Source organism: Ursus arctos, unplaced genomic scaffold (assembly GCF_023065955.2).
Source record: "Ursus arctos isolate Adak ecotype North America unplaced genomic scaffold, UrsArc2.0 scaffold_11, whole genome shotgun sequence".
In the NCBI taxonomy this organism is placed as follows: Eukaryota; Metazoa; Chordata; class Mammalia; order Carnivora; family Ursidae; genus Ursus; species Ursus arctos.
In genome coordinates this window covers 28,875,603-28,899,924 of record NW_026622775.1, presented here as the reverse complement: position 1 = coordinate 28,899,924, position 24,322 = coordinate 28,875,603, and the positions used below count along the sequence as shown (strand labels likewise).

General features: G+C 38.8%; 1 protein-coding gene across 2 annotated transcripts in view; it reads left to right on the top strand.

The window, feature by feature from the left end:
- Positions 1–24,322, top strand: part of SLC7A11 (solute carrier family 7 member 11) — a 72,826-nt gene that overhangs the window by 44,252 nt on the left and 4,252 nt on the right. For both annotated transcript variants that reach the window (XM_026499352.4, XM_048212202.2), the window contains 5 exons: positions 10,702–10,825; positions 12,744–12,847; positions 13,670–13,766; positions 15,279–15,428; positions 16,674–16,851. In XM_026499352.4, the coding sequence (XP_026355137.1) occupies positions 10,702–10,825; positions 12,744–12,847; positions 13,670–13,766; positions 15,279–15,428; positions 16,674–16,851 (653 nt within the window). The remainder of the gene's footprint in view (positions 1–10,701; positions 10,826–12,743; positions 12,848–13,669; positions 13,767–15,278; positions 15,429–16,673; positions 16,852–24,322) is intronic.

Below are 24,322 nucleotides of genomic sequence, written 5' to 3'. Positions count from 1 at the left end.
GTCTGTGGTCCTTTTCCATTGGCTGCTTCATCTTGATTGCGAGGCCTGATCCCTCCCATGGTTCCAACACCCTGTTTGTTTGTTTTGTTGACACCCCACTGATGGCTGCCAGCCGATTGTGCGTGCTGCGTTTGTGTTTTATGGGGAAATGTTCATGTGTGGCTGCTGTGTTTGATATTAAATCTGAGATGAACTTCAGGAGGTTTCCTGCTTTTTATTAAAAATGATTTTGGCTAGGGGCTGTGTTAGCCTCTTCATAAATCACGTGTTCTCAGAGATTTAATAATTTAGAATTCTCATGAGGAATTGGTGGAATAAACATTTCTTTTCTCTGTTAAAGCTGCATCTTAACTTTTTTTTTTTTCTTTTTCCTCTTTACGGCTTCCATTTATTTATTTTTTAAAAGTCTTCTTTTGGAAGGTTTGTGCAGATCTATCTCATGGCTGTGAAAATAATGTAAAGGAAAGTCGAAATGATAGCTTCGTTTGGTTGAAGTAATTTAAATTTGTTAACTTTTGAGTCCTCCCATCACTATTGTAAACAAGTTTCCATTTTAAAAATTTCTTAAATCCTATGTTGTATCTTCAAAATAGTTCTCTTCTCTCCCTATTTTAATGAACCACATGTCCTAGAAATAAAAGATTGATAAAAAGAAACAAAAAACATAAACAGAAGCCAAGGAGGCCGGGAATTTTTTCCATATGTGGTTACAAGCTACATGAAAAGCAGAGGTATCTTTGAGGGTAACAAAGAGTCCTGTCAACTCCTCTCAAAAATGTTTACACTACAGTTTTAAAGGAAATACTTTGAGGGCACTTTACAATGCTCAGTGAATGGCCTTAAGTTCTTTGTAAAATTTGGCGAGTATGAATAGCTGGAAATGACAAATGATAATATTCCTACAAATGTCCTCCTAAAATTCAGATGATTTTTTAAAAATATATTTAAAATCAAGTTTTGATAAAAGCTGAGACATAAAATATAGTGACTTGCAGAGACATTCCATGAGTGTCTATGACAAAATGGTCTTATCCTGTGGCCTTCCAGAAGTCTGATGTGATCTACAGATACGATTTTAGAATCTGGAAGAATGGACTGACCACTTTTCATTAAAGTGATCTTTAGTAATGATCCATTTTTTCAGCCAGGGTGACACTTTGCAGTTGTAATGATAGAAGGTGTTTGAGATGCTGGTACTCCTGGTTGAGGATAGAATCATTATCTCCAGAGGCCAGGAGGAGAGATTGTAAAGTCAGTGTCCTATTCCTTCCTCCAAACAACAGAACAAGGCAATGGCAGGCATCTCCTTAGAATGCTTTGGTACATGAACAAGTGCTCCACTGAGTTTTTAAAGTATTCTGTTGAACAATCTCTATGGATTAGCTTTATTTGCTAAAGTGGTTAAATAATAAACTTTCAGATAAAATGGACTTTAGACTCTAAGCATTCAATACCCTTTTTAAAAAAATATTTATTTACTTATTTGAGAGAGAGAGAGAGAGAGAGCAGGCACACACACGTGTACAAGTTTGCATGTTCATGAGTCAAGGGAGGGGCAGAGAGAGAGAATCTCAAGCAGACTCCCCGTTGAGCGCAGAGCCTGACTTGGGGCTCAGTCTCAGGACCCGTGAGATCATGACCTGAACTGAAACCAAGAGTCCGAGCCTCAACTGACTGAGCCGCCCCAGGTGCCCCAATTCAAAATACCCTTTTTAGCTGATAAGGAAGTTTAATCCTAGAGAGATCCAGTGATCTCCTTGAGTCCCTGCAAGTGACTGGAATGTGACTAGACCCAGCCTTCAATTGGGGTCTAGCACATTTTTCAAAACTATGAACTTAAGATAAAATCAAAGGCAAAACTCCAGAGAAAAGATGTTGGGAAAAGACAGTTTACAACTGGGATGGCACATATATATATACCAATACATATATTGGTTGTAGGAATTTGGGGAATGGGGCTGGGAGAAAGTATAAAGGAGAGGGGGAATTAAAAGGTGGGCGAATGTGAGGACCGCCTCTATTTTCCTAGTCCCTCAGCCACTGCACAGTGTATTTGACTTGAGAAAATTATCCCTAGAGAGAGGTTTGCCTACGAATCCTTGTAGTCTAAGAAAGGACATTAGTAAATATAAACTATAGCACAAAAGCTTATTGTTCAGAGGGTTTAACTTTTGAGCCGAAAGAAAAAAGATCACAAAATTTCCATTTCTGCTGTATGATCTCTGTGAATGGACAGCCTGCAGAGAGGAGAGTGACGGCTTGCAGGGGGTTCTGCCATTCTCTGGACCTTCGTGACCTTTTCGGGGAGCTGCGACCTGTTCCTATCAGGAGTCTTCATCATCACTTTCTTGACAATGACATATCACCTCTCTCAACCAGCAAGCTACTCGGCCCATCAACTCTGTCTTCTCCTCATTGCTTTTCTCTACCCCTTCATCAGCCTGCTGTGTCACGTTCTCTGGTCCTGCCGTATGGATTTACCACTTACTAAAGCTGGGCCATAGCTCTTGGCTCGTCTGTCAACTTTGTACCTTTCCTGCTAGAATGACCGTATAAATAGGGAGTATAAACAGGGACTCGTTGCAGTAAAAAACATTATTTTCAACTTTATGGAGTAAAATGTATATATACATACCTGTATAATCATTCATATATAGCTACTTTATGAAACAAATTTATATATTTTCAAAACTGTACTTTAGGAAGCTAGTATTGGGTCCAAAAAATAATCTAAAGACATAATTCGACTTGTAGAATGTAGAGCAGTGATTTTAAAAACTATTCGAAAGCCTCAGTTGCGTGGCAGAGTATCAATGCATAAAACAAAGAGAGGATTGATTTGGTTGAAGCAAATGAGAACAGGGTGGTCTGTAATCTTGCCAATTGTCCAGTTTCTGTTCCGATTCCCAGAGCACCCAACCGGAAAGTCACTTATCTATATGACCACCAGATATCGAAGTGATATTATTGCTAATAATTAGGTTTGTCGTTGTCAGTCAAATGTCGAAGGCGGTTTTTGGTGGTAGAAGCAGTAGTGTATTCGTCATGGCTGAACGTCTCCATGTTGACCTGTTCCATTTCTTATCATGTGGCTGATCAGAAATGTGCCTGGACCTGATTTATGCATGATAGTAGGAGAAATGTTATCTGTTCCTTCCGAGATAGTGCTTATGGCCTGAGGGAATTTTGACTCTAATTCCCATTTGCTATGCCAAAGTGGGTATATTTATTTTATGTGGCCTTGTTCTTGGCATAAAAGATATTTATTTAACATTACATTGTGTTATTATATGTCCTTGGTCAAAACAAGAAGCGATTGTGCTTTGATCTTTGTTGGAATGGTGGCAGCTGTTAGAAGTGCAGGAGTTTTTATATTTTAAAGTAGCAAACAAGGGGATCTATCTTTGCTCTGTTCCTAGGAAGTTTGAATAATGACTAATTTTTACTATTCTCAGATGTGAATGTTTTCTTTTGGCTTTTGTAACTTGGGACATTGTTTTAAGAATTTTATATCATATACTGATCTCTTATAAAACAATATAACACAGGATAAAATTTAATGAGGACCCATTTTAACTCTTACATAAACTAATTGAGATCTTAATATAATGAGGCCTTTCATTCTTGTATTAGTTAGGGTGATGCCAGCTGCTACAGCGGACAAACTGCAAGTTTTCAATGGCTTTAAACAGTCAAAAATTGGATTTTTAAATCCTGTGACCTCCAGTGTTGGTGTCCCTGGCTAACTGGTGGGCCTTCCTCCACATGTTGAGTCTGTGACCTGGACTCCTTCCCTGGCGTGGCTTTGCTCCTCTCTAGGTTCTCTGCAGCTAGCTGCCAGTTAGGCAGGGCAGGTGATTAGGTGTCTCACTTCTCGTCCACCTGGGCCTTTAACTGCCACATCAGTTGACATCAAGGATAAGCCACCTTCTCCCCTACATACAGGAGAGTCTGGCAAATGTGGCCTATGTGGGTAGCTCTTCTCAGGAACAATTTATACTGTGGAAAGAGGTATACAAAGGTATGGGGGGTAGTTCATATTTCAGCCATGCATTTGAATTTTAGGGACTCTGGTACAAAGAACAGCTCGCTGAGATGTTGCGTTATTGTAGTGTACGTCAGGTCAAATCCTGAGGAAGACAATGACATTTTAAAAGGCGTATTGTAAAAACAGTGTAACAAAAATAAGAATTGAACATCGGTGTGAAATTTAATTTATTTTTATTAAAATATTTTCTCTTTTCAGTTATTTAATTGCTAACATTTTATTGGAAACCAATAGTGTTTTTGTACATTCAAACTTGCCTACTAATATCTTTATGTTTACCCATGATAAATATGAGTAATGGTAATATAGCTGGAAGACATACTCTAAATCTCCAGAAAATGATAAAAAGTGAGATGTAGACCGTGTTACTTTTTTAAATGATAATTCAAGCAAATGAAAATTTACTCTCAAGCTTAATTTTATTTACTGATGAATTTATTTCAATAGGATAAAAAATTAAGTATTTTAAGGGACTGAATGCTTATACTAATGCTTCTGATTGCTTCTTACACTATGTTTCTGAGGTGTAAGTTTCCATTTTAGTTCTTTGTTCTCTTTGGTGTGACTGTATCTACTTCTCTCCTTACATTTTCCCACGAGCCTCCTCCAGCCCTGCAGTCTTTTAATCTGTGTCTGTTCATTTCTTACATCTCTCTACAGGTCTCTCTGTCTTCTCTTTCTGTTTATGGACTTCTTCATTTGTGGACAATGGAGAATGGTGAGATTTAGATTAGACATCAGTGGTATTGAGATTTAAAGTATTTCAGTGAAAACATCCATAGCCTTGCCCTGATCCTGTAAGGAGCTGAGGGCAGGTGCTTAATGCCTGAACTCAGTGGGATCACTGTGTACCTTTATGTGACAATCTGCTTGCCACATCTCTGTGTTCATCCTTGGCCCAGAAATTGTCATTAAGTTAGGACTGAACATGATTCTTCCTCTTGCTACATTTTTTTTCTTTTAGTGACAGCCCACACACTTCCCTCAACTACTTGTTATGTCCCCTCAAGTGCATTTCTTTTATGTTATTAACAGCCCAATTCCCTCACACTGTGTATAACCAGAGATATAGCGATAGCACTAAATGACAATGAGGCAAAATCACTGAAAACACACAAAGGAATGTGTAATTCCAGCCATCTGTAATCTAATTGTTTCACGTCTGGAAAACTATAGAAAACACTTATTTGTAATTCAATCCCTGCTAGAAATGTCTGAAATCACATAGCCAGATAGGATGATTCTGTGCCCAGGGCTCTCTGGAGCGTTCGGTATGAGCAAGAGTCAGGGAAAGTATATAAAAATGTATGGGAAAAAAAAATCATGTGAATGAAAAATATAGATTGATTTTCTTTAAGATATATTATTACTTATCTTTTTTTATAACACATGACTGAAGTTTGAGGAGTAAGATAAAATTAACAGCAGTGTATAAACAGTGATTCAGCAAAAATTAATTAATTGATCGGTGGATACAAAAGAGAAATAAAAGAAGTGCTTGAGTCATTTCTGTGTCAGAGCTATAGAAGAGCTTTTCAAGGTCTTTATAGGGTAATTATAAAGAAAATGTGAAACAAATATGAGTCTAAAAAACTTGGAAGCAAGAGGTACTTAATATAATTTTAAATACTTAGTGTTGAGATGAATCAGTTACATTTCAATTATATACGAATAGTGCCTAGTTTATTAATAGAATTGGAAAATATTTTGAAAGTTGTTTTACTTTTTTTTGTTTTGCATCTCACATATTAAGAAGTTTACCATTTTCTTGCACTTCTTAATCCCTCCTTCCCCCTCTCCTTTCTCCTGAATGTCACATACATGTGTTAAAATATTAATGATTTTTAAATAGAAAGTGTGAAGCATCAGTCACTTCCCTTAGAAGATTCTTGAACATAAAAGAGCAGGCTTTAACAGAACTGACTGTCATCATGCCCAGTCCCCTGGCTCAAACTTTAGACGCCCCAGGATCAATGAGTTCTGTGGTTTCCATTTGTGTGTCTGCAACACTGGGGATTGTGTGGAACTTATTTTGGTTCACACAAATCTCAGGAAATTTTGATCAAGTTATAAAACAATTTTAGGAATATTCTAAATTCAAGTGATGACTAAATGACCCATATGGTTTGAAAATCAGAAATCCGGGGCGCCTGGGTGGCACAGCGGTTAGGCGTCTGCCTTCGGCTCAGGGCGTGATCTCGGCGTTATGGGATCAAGCCCCACATCAGGCTCCTCTGCTATGAGCCTGCTTCTTCCTCTCCCACTCCCCCTACTTGTGTTCCCTCTCTCGCTGGCTGTCTCTATCTCTGTCAAATAAGTAAATAAAATCTTTAAAAAAAAAAAAAAAAGAAAAGAAAATCAGAAATCCCTGTAACCTTCAGGTGTCCTCAAACCTCTGGCGAATCAAGCGAGGTTGACTTCTTCTGTGTTTGCAGCAAGAGTCTTCTGGCCAATATAAAGCATTGGAAACAGTGGTCATTTCTGATGCTCTCACGTACAGTTGTAAAGCATATTAAAAAATGCATCCCATGCTGCATTATTTGCAAGTTTATTTGTGATGACTATTTGGTGCAGAGAGAAATACTTTTGGCATAAAACGTGTCACATTGTTACATCCAGCCTTCCGGTATTTGTATTACTTATACAAAATAAAACACATGTTTGTCAGCACGTAAGAATCCTAGGGACCTTGTATGTGGAGTTAAAGCAGGCACAAAGCAGCCGTGGTGTCATGACAGGATATATGGTGAATGTGGAACTTAGAGCTGGAAGACGTAGGCTCAAGTTTCAGGCCTCCCACCTACTATTTTTGTAACCTTGGACACATCACTTAACTTTCTGAGCCTTGGTTCCCTTATTTGAAAATGGTGTGAACAATTTCAGCAACCTCTTGTTTCATTCAGTTGTTGTGAATTTTGTTTGTTATTCGTTTATACTCTCTCTCATTCCACAAAGGATTTGGAGTGGCATGTGTAGATTCGAAGATAAAGTGTGTTTGTCAGTGCTTTGCAGAATATACAAATATAAGCTCCCAGCCATCACTTTGGGGACCATTTGGATTCCTGGGGAGGTCTGTTCCCTAGAATGAAGTGCTTTTAAGCAGATGTAGCAGGGACTCCCATTTCATAATTTCAAAGAAAACAAATATTTATCCATGTGTGACATAGATGGGTTATAGGTACCATTTTAAAGTAAACCCACAGGAAAAGATGAGTATCCAAGACCTTTTGATTGAAAACTAAGTGCAGCTAATAAAATTATTGGATTCTCACGTACTTAATGGCCTTTCATTGAAAAGACTTTGTATAATGACTAGGGGTCTTAAGGATTAAGTAACTCTTTTCAATACATTTGTATTTTGTTAATCATAACAGACAGGCACAAACATTCAAAAAAGAGTGGAATTCATAGGAGTGAGTCGTTTTTATTCAGCTTAAAGACAATGCTTTTGTTGCACTTAAAATTGGAGGATACCTCACAATAACACAGAGGCTTTGAAATATCAGTGGTCTAGGAGTCCCTTTAATTCATTTTATTATCATGTGCCATTTGCCTTAATCTTAAGTTCCTAACCGTGCTTATCTGCCCTCTGCATCTAAAGCCTCCAGAAAGACTGCTCTGGCATGGCCTAATAGCTTTTATCAGCTCACCCAGTGGCTCTTAAGCTTTGGTGCTTGAAACGCAGGAGTTAACCACATGGTGCCAAGCCCTTCTGAACACATCAGCTGCTGTCCTCACTAATTGATTGCTGTTTATGCCAAGGCAGCCACAAACTTCTCCTCCTTCCCCTTGTTGAAGTGAAATGGAACCTGAGGACAGAAGATAGTGGCTCTTTTGCCACACCCCCTCCAATTTCATGGCTTAATTTACTTAGAGAGGAATTCCTGGGCATGTTGTGAACTGCAACAAGGTTGGACCCCTTTCTCACTTTTGTCTTGTATTTTAAGCTCCTTTGATTTTTCCCTGTAGTATCTATATAGTATATCTGGCTGATAGTAAAATCGCTAATAATCTATACATTTCAGCTTCTCGGACAAACATGCTTGCTTTTCTTCCTTTCCTGCAAAAATTTTGTAGGAAAATTTATTAAGTGACCTTCCGTTGCCTTTTAAATCTAAAAAACAAAAACAAAACCCATTTTCTAAAAATTGAAACTTTGAAAACATTCACTCGACATTATGGTTCATATTACACAGAAAAATTATAAATATCGTGGAATAACTCTGTTCCTTCCTTTATAGTAAATAAAACTGCATTTTCAGTGACTACATGAAAAATACAGTCTTGATAAGAGCTTTGCAATAAACATATGCAACAATTACGATTTCTCTGAAAATTAAGAGTTGAGAGATTGAGAGAGAGCATACACTTTAGTGCTTCAAATGCTGTGACTTCAGCTAGGATTGATCAGCTGACTTCCGGGTTCCCACTTACCAGTTGTGTATCTTTAAACAGTTATTTAGACTAAGACTTCATTTCCTCACATATAAAATCGCGATGATGCCCTAACTCACAGGATTTTCCAAAGATAAAACGAGCCAAATATGTAAAGTACCTAATAAAATATCCAGCACGTAACAGCCACCAAGTAACGACAGCAGCTATTGCTATAGTTTTTGTCATTGACAAGTGGAGAAAAAAAAGTTGGATTTTTTTTTTTAAGGATTCCTTCTGCTAAAATCAATTTAGAAAACTTCTCTCAGATGTACCGTAATCTCCAAGCAGGAAGAGCCAAGCGGAGGCTTGATTCTATGCTGGGAGGGCCACAGCCCACGGTTCAGACTGACTTGTCCCTGCTGATTTGCAGTGCCACACGATGTGACAGTGCTACCTGTCCTGGACACGTTAGTTGCTTCGCTGCACTGAACAATGTCACCTCAGTTTTTATTAACAGAAACTTTACACTTCTTAATCCCATTCTTGCAAAGGAATAGAGAGTCTCTCTCTCCCCCTCTCCCTCCCTGCTTCTCTCCTCTAGAGAAGGAGCTTAACACACCATTTGGGATGTTATAAAAACAGAAAAGATTCAAGTTTAAAATAATACAGCGAGTGGTTGAGAAGCTGCACATATACCTTCAAGTTCGCCTTCTTAGCCCTTTGCATTTACATCTCGTCTTTCTTTTGGAGAAATAGAATTCATCTTTCATGTGCCTTACGCCACTCACTCCTTTTATTTAATTGGGCCAGTGATTTCCTCTGCTTAAATTTAGCATTTATCAATCACAACTAGCAATGCATGTTATGGTGTTAACAGAAAATTCCACAGGACCCTCTTCACACTGGGGAAGGGGAACATCTGCTACTTTTATATTAGGATGCCAGGATTTAGAGGTCAATGTGTTTCCCCATCAAGGCTTAAGGCTTTGGGGATCAGGGGAAGTGTCAGGCTCCAAGCAGCATAATGAATGGCAGTTGCTGACTGGCTAGGTTTGCCTGTTCTCAACAGGGGATAGTGCTGTTCAGCATAATGAGCTGGGACTTTGTGTGCTAAACATACCCAGCTTGGGGAGCGAGGCAGGCTGTGCCTCTTTTTTTTTTTTTTTTTTTTATCCCCGCTCTGAACTGTATTTTCATCTTAGAAGAAATTATATTGAGGTCTTCATTAGTGGCACCCAGCAGGGTTAAGGCTCCATGAGGGCTGATAAGCTGTATGGCTAAAAAACCCATCAGCCTTTGTGCAGGGAGCTGAAGGTTTAAGTTGCTTGAACTGGAAAGAGTCTGAAGAGGTGATTATGTTAAGCAAGTAATGTGTATCGGTAACATGGAATCAAATTATTAGGGTCAGTAACTCCTGGCTTTCCCGGTGCATTAAATGAAGACATAACATTGCATTTGTGCCGGGTACTTGTGGATGCCACAGAGTGTCAGCACGGTCCGGTCATATGTACTTCACAGCATGTCACCTCTAATTTCATGGGATTATCTGCACTGTTGCTTTAATAGATACTCATGATCTTGAGCTTCCTTTGAACTCACAGCAGGGCAGTGCAAAGTCATTATGGCGAGCACTTCTGTGCTTTTTGTGTTATATATAAAATTATCATTACTATCATTTAGAATGGTAGATATATCTTGCTCTCCTGCATCCAAAAGTGTACAACTTATGTGCTGATAAGGGAAGCTACTGAAGGAGAAAAGCTGGATGGGAAAGACCTTCCTGGGGTCTAGGATTAGAAAGGTGTCGAGGCAATAAATTAGTATTAGGAAGGTATATGGGCCCATGGTTCTCAAAGTGTGGTCCCTGGCCAGCAGCAGCACAATTGCCCAGGAACTTGTTAGAAATGAAAATCCTACTGAATCAGAAAGTCTGAGATGGGATTAGCAAACTGTGTTTCAATAAGCCTTCCAAGTGATGCAGGTTCAGGTGTGAGAAACACAGCTATCGCGTTTATGGAGCGCAAGAAGAGGATGGACCCATATGTTCTGGGGCTAGAGCAGTAGACAAGGCAAATGGAGTATCTGCTCCCATGGACCTTATTAAATTACAAAGGACTCTGTAGTACTTCACCCTGATAAAATATGCATGCCCAACAGAGTCTATAATTATCATACATACTACTTGTTGTTTGAATTAGCCTGTTATCATACCGTCTTTGCTTTCAGAGAATGACTAACAAAAGATGACTAATAAGCAATTCCTTCGTGCATTTCAGAACCATCCCCCTTGCCATATGTATATCCATGGCCATCGTCACCATTGGCTATGTGCTAACAAATGTGGCCTACTTTACGACCATTAGTGCCGAGGAGCTGTTGCTGTCAAACGCAGTGGCGGTGGTAAGTCCAAGTTGGGAAAATGCCAATTTGAATTTAGGTTAATGAGTTGATGCAATTTCATAGTAGTTCCCTTCAGCAGAAAGTGTTTTGAAATTCAGTAATCTTTTCTTGACCTGAATGATAATGAGCATTTAAAAAATTTAGAACACACCTTAGCATATTCCATTTAACTGATACAGCCAAAGTCCTATACGATTTCTCTGCCTTGTTCATTTCGTGTAAAACATTTCCCCATATTCATGCTTGAAGACACACTTCCACGCGTGCATGTTGAATAGAAGATAGTGTTCTTCCAACCTGACTTTAAGGGTAGGAGGGCAGTTACTGAATTTAAATGCATGTATTTTTTTGGTATGCGAATTATAATTTATTCTGCACTCTTTCCTGTTTATAAACTTTTCAAATGCTAACTTAAAATCTTTTTTCCCAAAGTACCACTTAAGAATTTCCAAGGGATGACCATATATATTTGTTTGTTCTAGTATATCTGTTTGAATACCAGTAATGGGATATTATTAATTTTTGGAAATACTGAGTTATTCAAAGTTAAACAGATGTCAGTGCTATAGCACTTCTCAGAATATTAAAGATGCTAATGTGCATTTTAGTTCCCTTTGAAGTGGATACTTGTAATTTTACTGCATTTTCCAAAATTTATTTGACTTCAGTACCATCTTTGCTCTCAAAGGTCATGTTATGGGACTGTTATTCTGTGACACATACTTTTATTTTGTATAAAAACTTAGCTGGTAAGGGAGCATTTATTCATGACCTCATAACAATGAAGGGTGAAAAAGTAACTTCCCATCACTAGATGTCAGTTCCTTTTAAAACAGTCACTATTAGCTCATATGGGCAACATCCACAGGGAACAAATCATCTCATTTCAAGTGAACCTATGGACGTGTTCACTGTGTTAAAAAAAAGACTTTGCGGCTGCTGTAAGTCCTACCAGACAACCAACTGTCCAGAGCTTACCGATGTTGGGTCAGTCATCTCATCGTACTAGACAAAGGGCAGCACTTACTCTTTGAGCGTAATGTGGTCCATTAATTACACAGCACCAGCTGCATCAAGGACAACTAAAGAATCCCACATTGTGTGTGTGTGTGTGTGTGTGTGTGTGTGTGTGTGTGTGTGTGTGTGTGTTTAATACATCCTTCATGGAAATTTGCAGTGTTGCCTATGCTTGGCATAAAAGGAAATTTCAGAAGTTTTGTTGTTTATTTTTCGTATTTTCTGTGGCTTGATTTTCTCAGACTTGTATTTTGTATTCTAGCCTTTTTATAGGAAACCACAGAAGGAATTGGCAGATACCTGAGAGGGAGAGAGGGACTCAATAAACAGACATTCAGCTAATGTGATTATTCAGGGCAAAAGATTTGCAGAACTGCTCGTAGATGCGATATAAATGGTTAAGTCGTCAATTATGTCTCACTGTCCTTCTGTGTCACAGCAGGAGGACTGGTACCTGAAACAAGAATCCGTGATACTTCTCAGTGTACATTTGAACTTCACTATCAAAATGCGGGTTTGCAGGCTAAAGAGAAGGCATTTTACAGCAGGATTTCTGTCTCCAATAGGAGAACTTCTGAACTGAGATTTTTCTACTTACAGAATAAGAGCTGATAGATATCACAGTTGATAAAGATTCAATAAATGGATCGTTGCGTTTTGAAAGTAGAGAGAAGGTGCTTGTTTAGACCTTTGCTCATACTTTTGCAACAAGCAATGCCATGGTACCTGCTTTTGATTATTGTCTAAGAAGTTAGTCTGACCCTAACCAAAAAGAAAGATTATAAAACATACATGTATCAGCACGCTAAAAGAAAGTCATAGAGCGAGGTTGGCCTAAATTGCTTCATTTTATTCTACTTTCTGGCAGAGCATTAATTTGCTTCATTCTGTCTTTCACTAGACCTTTTCTGAGCGGCTACTGGGAAATTTCTCATTAGCAGTTCCGATCTTTGTTGCCCTCTCCTGCTTTGGCTCCATGAACGGTGGTGTGTTTGCTGTCTCCAGGTGAGTGAGTTCAAGCATTTCCAGAAATGCGTTTCTGTTTTTGAGATTGGATGTGATAAGGGTGGGTTTAAAAAGAAAAGAAATAGTGCCTCCAAACCTGTTGTTTTTAAAGAGACATGGTAAGGTTGAAGTCTTCGTCCAAGTAGCAACAGCATGTCTCATTCTGCCCATTAGAGGGCACTGCTTGTCTACTCAAAGCCTACACTGAAGCCAGGCATGGAGACTTTTTTTTTTTTTTTGTAGTATGTCTACAGAGTCTAACAACAGCATTTTATTTCTGGTGATAAAATCTTTTGTTTCTCTAAAGGTGACAAGAAAAAAAGTAAACTAAGAGACACCAGAAATCACCACCCCACCATCCGTATCCCTTTTGTTTTGTTTGATGAAAAAGCCCCTTTTATTTTCCCATGAGGTTAATATCCAGTCAGAAAAATGTAAATGTTAGGTGTGTACACGGGCATGTCTGTGTGTGGGCGTACGTGTGCATGTGTGTGTATATTGGGCTGGAGTGGCTGACAGCACACATCCAATACTAGGAACCTAGAGATATTTATATGTAGGGGAGCCTTGCTGAGTCGGATGTTGCTATTGTTTCTCCTCAAAGGGTAAGAGAATATTTTGGCAGATTTTAGAAAATTCCGAAGTCAGATTTCTCTTGATGATTCTCTGCCTTACCTGAATGGTGAAACTTAAATAATCACCTAAGAAATGCCAAACCATTTGGTATCGAATTAGATGCAAGTTTTCTCTTAGATTTCTGGATTTTTCCCTTTGAAATGATCAATTATACAGTCAATTCCACCCACATTTTTCTCCCATCAGGTTATTCTATGTTGCGTCTCGAGAGGGTCACCTTCCAGAAATCCTCTCCATGATTCATGTCCGCAAGCACACTCCTCTGCCAGCTGTTATTGTTTTGGTAATGCATATTAAAAAGTATACCTAGATATAAACTTGAGTAACAGGTTAGCAAAGAGGATTTCAAAGCAGACTTTAGATAGTGCTTTCCTTCCTCATTCATTGCTCACTTGGCTCTGTGTAGATCTTGGTGGAGTTTGGGAGGCAGGATAGTTTCCGTCGCTTCCCTTTATTCAGTATTTCCAATGCATATTTGATGCTATGGGGCAATAACCACATCACTTCCTTTTCACCTCTGTAGATATTTGTGAGGTCTAAGGGAAATGATTACCTTGGCTTCTGTCATCGACACAGAGCCTCCCAGAAAAAGAATGTAGAGCGACAAGTCCCAATTCTGCATACCGAAAGTGGAGCTAACAGCCACAGTCCCAAGAAGCCTAGATGTACATCATAGTATCACAGGCCCCTTATAATGAAGTGCATACAAAATTAATAGAAAAAATCGCTTAAAGTCCTAGACTGTGCCGTAATTCTGTGATTTAAAGTGAGATATTTGAGACCAACTCTAAAGGGAAGAAATAAAAGCACCAAAACTGAAACTTGAATTGTAGATTTCTTAATGCGAAGTGTTTGTGAAGCCTGGGATACAAAAAAACTGGGTAAGGTGTCAAAGTCCTGCCTAATATCCATTGGCAATATTATATTCATTTTTACCTACTACTTTGTAACATTTTTGTCAAATGGAATCTGCTGCCAGGAGCACCATAGAATACACTGGACATTTTGTTTCATGTATTTAATTTGTTTCAGAATGTTTCCTTGAAATCTCTTTGTAAAGTATGCGTACTCTCTGTGCGGAATCTGGAAGTTAACGTCACTTGTGGGAACAGAATGTATTATTCGGTGGAGAGGGCTTTCATTTTAAGCCTCTGCTATCAGTCGTGCTGTCCTTGCCGTGTGCAGCTGCAGAGACTTGCTGTGCTGATCTCTGCTTCATTCTCTGCGGTCTCGAGGGTCACACATGGCAAGCACACGGGGAGAGTAAGTGTGGAGGAAGGAAAGGTCAATATTTTGCATTCAGGAGTCGACAGAGTCACCTCGAAGTGGCTGTGTTTCATGTGTGTGCATAGCCAAGGGCTCGTCAGAAACCATTTACAGAGAGCTCTGCGAATTTTCTAATTGGGTACACTTTTGATTTGTAGCGTTCGTTATTTGCTAATCATCTCAGTCTCTGGGTCTTTAAATTTAAGTCATTGAATATCCTGTGTTTCACTCTTTGAAAACACGTTCTCCTCTCTCAGATGAAAAAACAGCTAAGAACTAAACATCCATATAACATTCCATCTGATTAAGCGGTAATAATGATCTTCTCATGCTGTTACTGATGCGTAATGGGGTAGAAGAGCAGAATATAGATAGGAAGTTAGTTGAATATAGGTTTTAATCACTGCGGTAGTTTATCGGTATAAATAATCATATGAAAAAGGTAATCGTAATGTGTAGTGATGTTATTGTTATCGGCTCTGCTCTCTTTAACTCACCGAGCGTGGTTTTTCTCCCCCTTCCCCCCCAGCACCCTTTGACGATGATAATGCTCTTCTCTGGGGACCTCTACAGTCTTTTGAACTTCCTCAGTTTTGCCAGGTGGCTTTTTATTGGGCTGGCGGTTGCTGGGCTGATTTATCTTCGATACAAACGCCCAGATATGCATCGTCCTTTCAAGGTAACCTCAGTAATCTTGATGGGTTTACATAAATCTTTCTCCTAATACCTAGTCCTCCCTTTGTCATAACTTGATGATGAGGAGCTTGGGCGGGGGGCAGCATCCTCTGGAATAAAATGTTTAACTCTTGCAGGTAGTGCCTTCATACTGAATTTATTTTAGCTTGGAATAATAATTCATCAACTCGTTTATGTGATGTGCCCAACTTTGCATGTCACATCTCTGAGAAGGGGTAGATATATAGGGCATTTGTTATGTTGCTTTTTCTTGGTTGTGTCTAATGACCTGCTGTGTTCTCAAAGTGTGGGATACTTGTAACTTTATGCTGAGTAATTGTGGATAACCGTGCTGAGAAAGAGGGAGGCAGAGCCATGTGGAATTGTCACTAACTGAAACTCTAAAAGGGATGCCGCTTTACAAAACAGGCATTTTAAACATTCTTTAATGTTACGACTTGTGACATCGCTCTTCGTCTACATTATATATTCCCGAAGAAATAGAAGTGTAAATACACAGGGCAAGTGAAGGTGTATGAATGCACCACTTAATAGAATACCCTTTACCATAACTAAACTTTTCCTTTGGGGAGGGCTGACGAATGTATTTCTCATCTCCTTTAGCCGTGAACGTTCGTGGATTGATTTGACCTCACTATTTATTTGCTTTTAAGAAATAACACAGATAATGCTGTCAGTCATGTTGTCAGAATTTGTTTCTAATTACATCCATTGCTGAATGCTAGCAACATCTTTATTAGCGGTTGAATAGGAGTTGGTCTGTTTTATTCCTGTCAGTTCTTATTGTGAGTATCCAACAGAAAATCAATATGCACTGAAAGGCTTTAACATGTAACAAGCAGCCCGTGCTCTTGACTCTACGTTAAAGCAAATTCTAATCATAATTATCAAAGAGCCAACCTTTTAAAATCAAAAACATAAATCGTAATGGTACTTATCTAGTCCAACCATTCAAACAAAACATCCCTAATGAAACACACTTACTTATCCTCAGGTTTTATTCTATTCAAAGATTTTATTTAAAAAAAAATTTAAGGGAGTATGTTTGCTACGTTGTATGTGCCCTATCAAAGAGCTGCTGCTGTTCAGGTAAGGTAGGATGGTACCTGTCACCTGCTCACACGACCAGTGGGGGTCAACCGGTCCTATGACTGATGTGCTCCTCTTGAACCCATCTTCTGCCTCTGGATCTGCTTGAAGTGATTTTTTTCCCTGTGCTGTGTTCCAGGTGCCGCTGTTCATCCCAGCTTTGTTTTCCTTCACGTGTCTCTTCATGGTTGCCCTTTCCCTGTATTCTGACCCATTTAGTACAGGAATTGGCTTCATCATTACTCTGACTGGGGTTCCTGCATACTATCTCTTTATTATATGGGACAAGAAACCCAAGTGGTTTAGAAGAATGTCAGGTAAGACTGTTACACATTTCGTGACCTCTTGAGGGACCATGTTGTAGAAAACCCATCTATGTGTACATACACACACACACCCCTTAGTTTAAAAATATAAATAAGACAATTGCTAGTTTAAATATATCATTGCATTTTAATTAGAACTAGGAGAAGAAAAAGCAGGAAGGATGTTTAGGGTACAGCCTCTCAATCCTTTCAGGATATTTAGTTTGAGCTGCTCTAATCCCGTCTTTAGAGAACAGTTTTTTTGGATAGAATTTTATCAACAGTCCTGTAGGTGACCTAATTGCTTTCCTGACTCCCTTACTGACATAATTATTTTTTATTCTGGGTTGAACTCAGTTTATTGATTCTATATCATAACATGCTACTTGCTGAGTGAAAAAAGATTTGGTTGGGAGTGAGACAGAGACCCACAAGGGTCCTAAATATCATGATTATGACACAACCCTACTTAATAGGCATGGCGAACCACAGGAGGGTAAGAACAGCAAGAACAATGAAGAGAAGAATAACAACTCACATTTATTGTGTGATTTCTGTGTGTTAGCACATATATCACCTTATTTAATCCTTATAACAACCTTCCAAGGTAGGAAAAGTTATCATCCCCATTTTATAGATTTTGAGTTGTATCATGGAAGAATTCATGTGGCTTGTTCCAAGTCATGCGGATGTTAAGTAGACCAGCTAGAATTCAAACTCAAGTAGTGTTGTATTTTATAAAAATCATCCTGGGTACAGTGAGGATGGATTAGAGAAGGTCAAGGCTGAAGAGACTCAAGATTGGTAGTTACCACAGTAATCCCATATAAGGATTAAGAAGGGTCTGAACACAGACAATGCTGGCAGGGTCCAAGAGAAAGTGAAAGCTGTTAATGAGGAAAAACCCAGTGGGCTTGGTGACCAAGTAAGTTGGCGAAAGAGGGAATAAAAGATATGAGTAGGTGGAAAGGCTGTCCGTCTGTCAGAGGCTCTGCTGAGTGAGGACTTTCCCTCACATCCTCTCATCCCATCATCTACAGGCTCCCTGTGTGAGATAGTGTTTGTTATTCCTATACCTGGTGGGAAACCAGGACTCAGGGAGATAGAGAATTTACTTTTGAGTGTATAGATTTTAAACCATTGAGCTAGGATTTGAACCCACATCTGCTGGACTTAAAAGCCCATGGTCTTTCTAGAGTGGGTAGGGGACAAGAGAGAAGTAAAAAGAAATGTAGCCAGAAGAACAGCCATGTTCTAGCAGGTGAATTTGATGAGTTTAGTGAGTTTAGAAATCAACTATTTTTCTTATCATTCATTTTAGTTTGCTTCTTTAACCATAATTAATTTTTAAAAGCCCAGTAAGAAGTTCAGGGAGATTTCTGATATTTCTGGTAAAATTGTTAATAAATAAGGTCAGTGTTACTAAAACTAAAAAACAAAAAACTCCAAAATATACATATATATCAGCTCTCCACTGTGCTACACAAACTCATTTAGAAGTCAGCCATTTAAAATAGACTTTTGCTACTACTCTCTATTAGCGTTTAATTGGTATTTGGTATCTTTAGACCTTATGCTACTATTTATATCTGAATTTTGTTTTCTAGCCAGCAACACTTACTCCCTGAAGAGCCATTACTCTAAAAGTTGGGTTCCTTAAGGCTAACACGGGCACACTGATTGTCTGGCAGGGTATTTAATCTCTATTTCCTGTTAGATCACACTAGTTTTCTGTGCAATATTTTTATTTACATTTTCTCTGTTGGAGGCAATAAATATAGAGGCTTTCCTGAAAAGAAAAAAGAATCTTGTTAAACAATAACTACACTTAGGATTGCTGTCCTCATTACCAATGTTTGGGACAGATTAGCATTCATCATTGCGAGGTCTGTGTCTGTCTCAGATCCTGGCTAGAGACAGTTCAAAGCCCCGAGCACCGTGGGAAAGCAGGCGAATTGAGGAAGAGAGATCTATAGCCCTGGAGTTGGACCATGATGACGGAGAGCATGATGGGAGAGCAGATTCCGTGCTTTCTCCCACGTAGTAGGCATTGCGCTCCCCCCATCGGGAGGCAGCCAACTCTAAACATCCTTTCCCGTCGCTACCATGTTCATATTTTGCACCATTTCTTTGTGCCGACCAACTGCCAGTTTTCACACTTGATCCTTCTTTGATGGTTTTCTATGCTTACGTGATTTTGAAGTTTTTTGTTGTTTTTCTGTCTCTAATGATGTTTCAAACATCTCCAAGGGCTCCAAATTTAGTGTAGCCATTTGTGAAAGCAGCCGCGATGCAGTAGTCCCATAATGGTTATTTGGATCTCAAAAATGCCATTAAGTCTTACCAGGGAGCATGGCAATTCTGCTTTTAAACTGCGAGCCTTGTAACCCTTTATCTTTATAGCCGCCTTGAAAGTGAGTAGCAAAAAACAACAATCCTCCATAATTTTGTTTGATTTTCCTCTTAGGCAGCATTCTTGTAGTAAAATAAAGAAAATTCATAATATTTATTGCTGCAATAGCAAGTAGTTTCCTAGCCTTTGGCCAAAACAAAACACTCATACAATAGACACACAAACAGCGGAGTCCTGCCCACCACCTTGCCTCTTTCCCCAACTGTCTCCTTGTTAGGAAAAAGCTCAGTGTGAACTTGGAGAGCTTCCGCTATTTAGTATCAGATTTTTATTGCTGTTGTTGGGTAACGTTCTCTAGACTTTCCATTATCGTTTTTTTTCACCCTGATATGCATGAACAGGTTAGCCTTCTGAAATGATAGTTGATCAAAATACATCTTAACCTCAGGTGCTTTCACAGACGATGTGAGGTGACCAAACAGCCTTCAGGAAATGGTGAAAAGCTGCTTGGTACAGACAGCCAGGAATGTTCAGAACCTGAGGATCTGAGATTTTCCGAGATTTGATTAATTTCTCTGGCCACAGGATGCCAGTATTGAACCACGGTTTGTTTGATAGCATTCCTAGGGTGAAAAGAAAATGTGCTCTTAAGGGAATAGTCAGATACACAGAACACATTTTTCTGCCATCTGTGACAGAGTAGTGAATTTTTCTGGGTATTTATTTATTTATTTATAGAAACATGAGCTTCTCACCCAAGGAAAATGGGGCAGACACCGCACTGACATGCTCACATACATGGAGGTAGCTAGAACTGGCAAGCTCTGGCGAGGGCTTGCAATAACCACTTTGCTTGGCTGCCTCTATTTATCGGCCGGACTGTGTCACAGCCGAGATGAATGGGATGACTGGACGTTGGTCCCTCTTGCTAAAGCAAGATATGGAGGCCAGCTGTATTTAGGCAACATCTTTGTTTACAAAGACTCGTACTGGGGAGCACCAGCAAAATGATCATAGTCCATCTCGGTAGACAATGACTTTGCAGTTCCAGGGTCCTAAAAGCATATGCTGCTTATGTCGTATCATTGGTAATGTAGCTTATGATACCTCACTGAAAGCTCCTTAATGCATTTGACTGGCTCTTCACGAAGTCTGCAGTGCAATATTTTACATTAGTTAAGCTTGCCTACATCTCTTAGGGGCCCAAACCACCTTTATTGTAAAGATAAAATGAGACCATGCATGTGAAAAGGTTTGGAAGCCTTAAAAAAAAAATACATACTATTATTTCCACTATGACTTGTGCAGAAGATCGGTTTTCTGCTAATACTTCACAGACTTACTCAGTTTTGGCTGTAGGTTCCATGCTTTTACCAAGGGTGATCGAGTAAGTCAGATTTTGCAAGGTCAGTTGTTGTTTCAGCTGATTTCAAAAACTACTGAACATGAAAAGTAAAGCTAGAAATACTGCAATTGCTGTTTGCTCTTGTAACTTGCAGTCACCGAAAACACCAAGTGGAGACTCATTGGCTCAACTTTATTTAAAAGAATAGTGTCATGGAGGGGCGCCTGGGTGGCTCAGTCGGTTAAGTACCTGCCTTCAGCTCGGGCCATGATCCCAGGGTCCTGGGATCCAGCCCCGCATTGGGCTCCCTGCTCAACAAGGAGTCTGCTTCTCACTCTCCCTCTGCCCCTTTCCTGCCCACTCCCTGCTCATGCTCTCTCTCTCTTGCTCTCTCTCTCAAGTAAATAAAATCTTAAAAAAAAAACCAATATATATATATATATATAAAACCAGTGGGCTCGTTTATATATATAATATATATTATATATATATTTTTTTAAAGAATAGAATTATGGAATTGACTATCCCCAAAGTTAAAAGTCTTATATGAGCATGTGTGCATTTGAATGCTACATGCCCCACAATTCTCCTAGGCAAGCAGGAAGCTTCCACAGAGATGTATTTGGGTCTGCCGAGTTTGCCCGTCTGATCCCATCGCTGTAGATCACCTAGAAGGAAAAGCAGGTGTATTTCCAACAGCTTACTCAGGGCCAAAATCAGTCACTCTGGCCAAACCTCCATTATGATGAGAATTATTCAAATCTTGGGATCCCAAGAGACAACATAGGAGAGTCACAGGAGAGAATGTAATAGGACTGATTGAACATGGAAGAAGAGAATGGGTGTGCAGAACTGGAAAACAGATTCTTTGGCCCCATATGTGCTGCTGAATAGAAGATCTAAATTGAGCTCAGAAAGGAGAATGTCACACTACTAAAGCATCGAGATCTCTAAATTGTTCTCCTTTTCTCTGGAACTGATGCAGTGTTGTGACATGGGTAAGACGTATAAGAAAGCAAAGGGCTGGGGGCCCCAGAATACAGAAACAGACTTTTGGAAAAGGCTTTTGTTCAGTAGATACATGCACGAATAGACACACACACACACACACACACACACACACACACACTCGAAAATCAGTCATTCTAGGCATTGGTTCAGGGAGGAAGAGATGGAGAGGATGTATATTTAATCCCAATGCTTTGCAATCTTACAAAAGCCGTATATCCCATACTATTGATTGATACTTCTTTTTCCACAATCTATTTTTCTCAGTTAATTTTATCACTTCCCTTTTCTGTAAACATGGACTTTTATTAATCTTGAGCACTCCCTTGTGTTCCACATATATCTCAGTGTAGAGTGGGCTGTAACAATATAATTTATTCAAGAAAGATTTACATGGAGTTTATCATTTGCCAGAACTGTGCTGAGCTCTTGATAATTAACGTATATTATAAAAAATTAGTGTGTGGAGAAAAACAACTTTGGGGAACACTGTTACAAAGCAATGGATGAAAAATTTATCTTTTTTAGTGACGTGAAATACTGCTTGAAAGGGACTATTACAGGTGACAAGTCATGAAAGAAGAGAAACATTGCATGTCTGGATGAGAGATGATATGGGTCTGAAACTATCAAGAAGATAGGCTCCGGAGGTTCCAGGATCAGTAGCAGTTTAAAGAGATTCTGTGGGGATAGATTACAAAGATGAGAGATGAACAAGAACGAACACCCTGGGAAACTAGCATCTCAGAGTTCTAGGACTGCCAAGATAAAATGACCTTAGAAATCATCTAGCCCACTGGTTTCTATATTTTAGTGTCTAGCAGAATCACAGATTTCTGGGCCCCGCCTTCAGTTTCCAATTTAGTAGGTCTGGGATAGCACTTGGAAAAGTTGAATTTCTGATAATTCAGGCTATGCTAATGTTTCCAGTCCAGCGATAATACTTTGAGAACTACTTTCTAGTCCAAGTTCCTTCTTCTTTTTTTAGTTACCTTTTTTATTGAGGTATAATTTACATTATGACATTATATAAGTTTCAGATGGTACAATGTGTTAGTTTGATATAGTTGTATATTGCAATATGACGGTTACCCTAGCATTAGTTAACACCTTTTATAATGTCATGTCTTTATCATTTCTTTTTGGTGTTGAGAATGGTTCAGATTTAGTCCCTTAGCAATTTTTGTAATTTATTGTATCATTGACTTTAATCACTATGTTGTGCATTAGAGCTCCATAACTCAGTTTGTCCCCTTAAACAACACCTCCCCAATTTCCTAACCCTCTGGTCCCTGGTAATCATCATTTTACTCTCTATTTTAACAAGTTCATTTTTTTAGATTCCGTAATGTAAGTGATATTATACAGTATTTGTCCATCTCTGTCTGACTCATCTCACTTAGCATAATGTTGTTGCAAATGGCAGCATTTCCTTCTTTCCCATGGCTGAATATATTCCATAATCACATCTTCTTTATCCACTTTTCTGTTGATGAACACTTAGGTTGTTTCCATATCTTGGCTATTATGAATAATGGTTGCAATTAAAATAGGTGTGAAGATATTCCTTTGAGATACTGACTTCCAACTTCTTTGTACACACAACCAGGAATAGGATTGCTGGGTCGTAGGTAGTTCAGTTTTTACTTTTTTGAGGAACTGCCATTATGTTTTCCATAATGGCTATACCAATTCACATTCCCACCAATAGTGTGTAAGGGTTCCCTTTCCTTCACATCCCCACCAATATTTGTTATCTCTTGTCTTTTAGATAAAAGTCATCCTAACAGGTGTAAGGCAATATCACATTATGGTTTTGATTTGCATTTCCCTGGTGATTTCGATGTTGAACACCTTTTCATATACCTGTTGGACATTTGTATATCTTCTTTGAAAAAATGTCTATTCAGGTTTTGCTCTTTTTGTTATTAAGTTGTGTGAGTTCTTTATGTATTTTGAATAAGAGTCCCTTATCAGACATGATTTGTGAATGTTTTCTCCCGTTCAGTAGGTTGTTTTTTTCAATTTGTTGATTGATTCCTTTGGTGTGCAGAGCTGTCTAGTTTAATATAGTCACACTTGTTTATTTTGGCTTTTGTTGCCCGTGCGTTTGGTGACTTATCCAAGAAATCATTGCCTAGACCAATGTCAGGGATCTTTTCCCCTATGTTTTCTTCTAGGAATTTTATGATCTCAGGCCTTATATTTAAATCTTCGATCCATTTTGAGTTAATTTTTGTGAATGATGTAAGGTAGGGGTCCAAGCTAAGGTTTCATTCTTTTGCATGTGGATTTATATATATAGGCTCTCTATTCCATTCCTCTGTGCGCCTCTTTTTATGCCAGTACCATACTGTTTTGATTAGTTTTGTAATATGACTTGAAATCCAGTATTGCAATGCCTCCAGCTTAGTTCTTTCTCAGGATTGCTTTGGCTATTCAGAGTCTTTGGGGTTCCAAACTAATTTTAGGATAGTTTTTCCTATTTCTGTGAAAGATGTCATTGGAATTTTGATTGGGACTGCATTGAGTCTGTAGACCAGTTGGGTCATATGGACATTTTCACAATATTAATTCTTCCAATTTAGGGACATGAGATATCTTTCCATTTATTTATATTTTCTTCAGTCTCTTTCATGAATGTCTTATAATTGTCAGAATACAGGACTTTCACCTCCTTGGTTAAATTCCTAAATATTTTATTGTTGTTTTTTTTTTTAAGATTTTATTTATTTATGTGACAGAGAGACAGCCAGCGAGAGAGGGAACACAAGCAG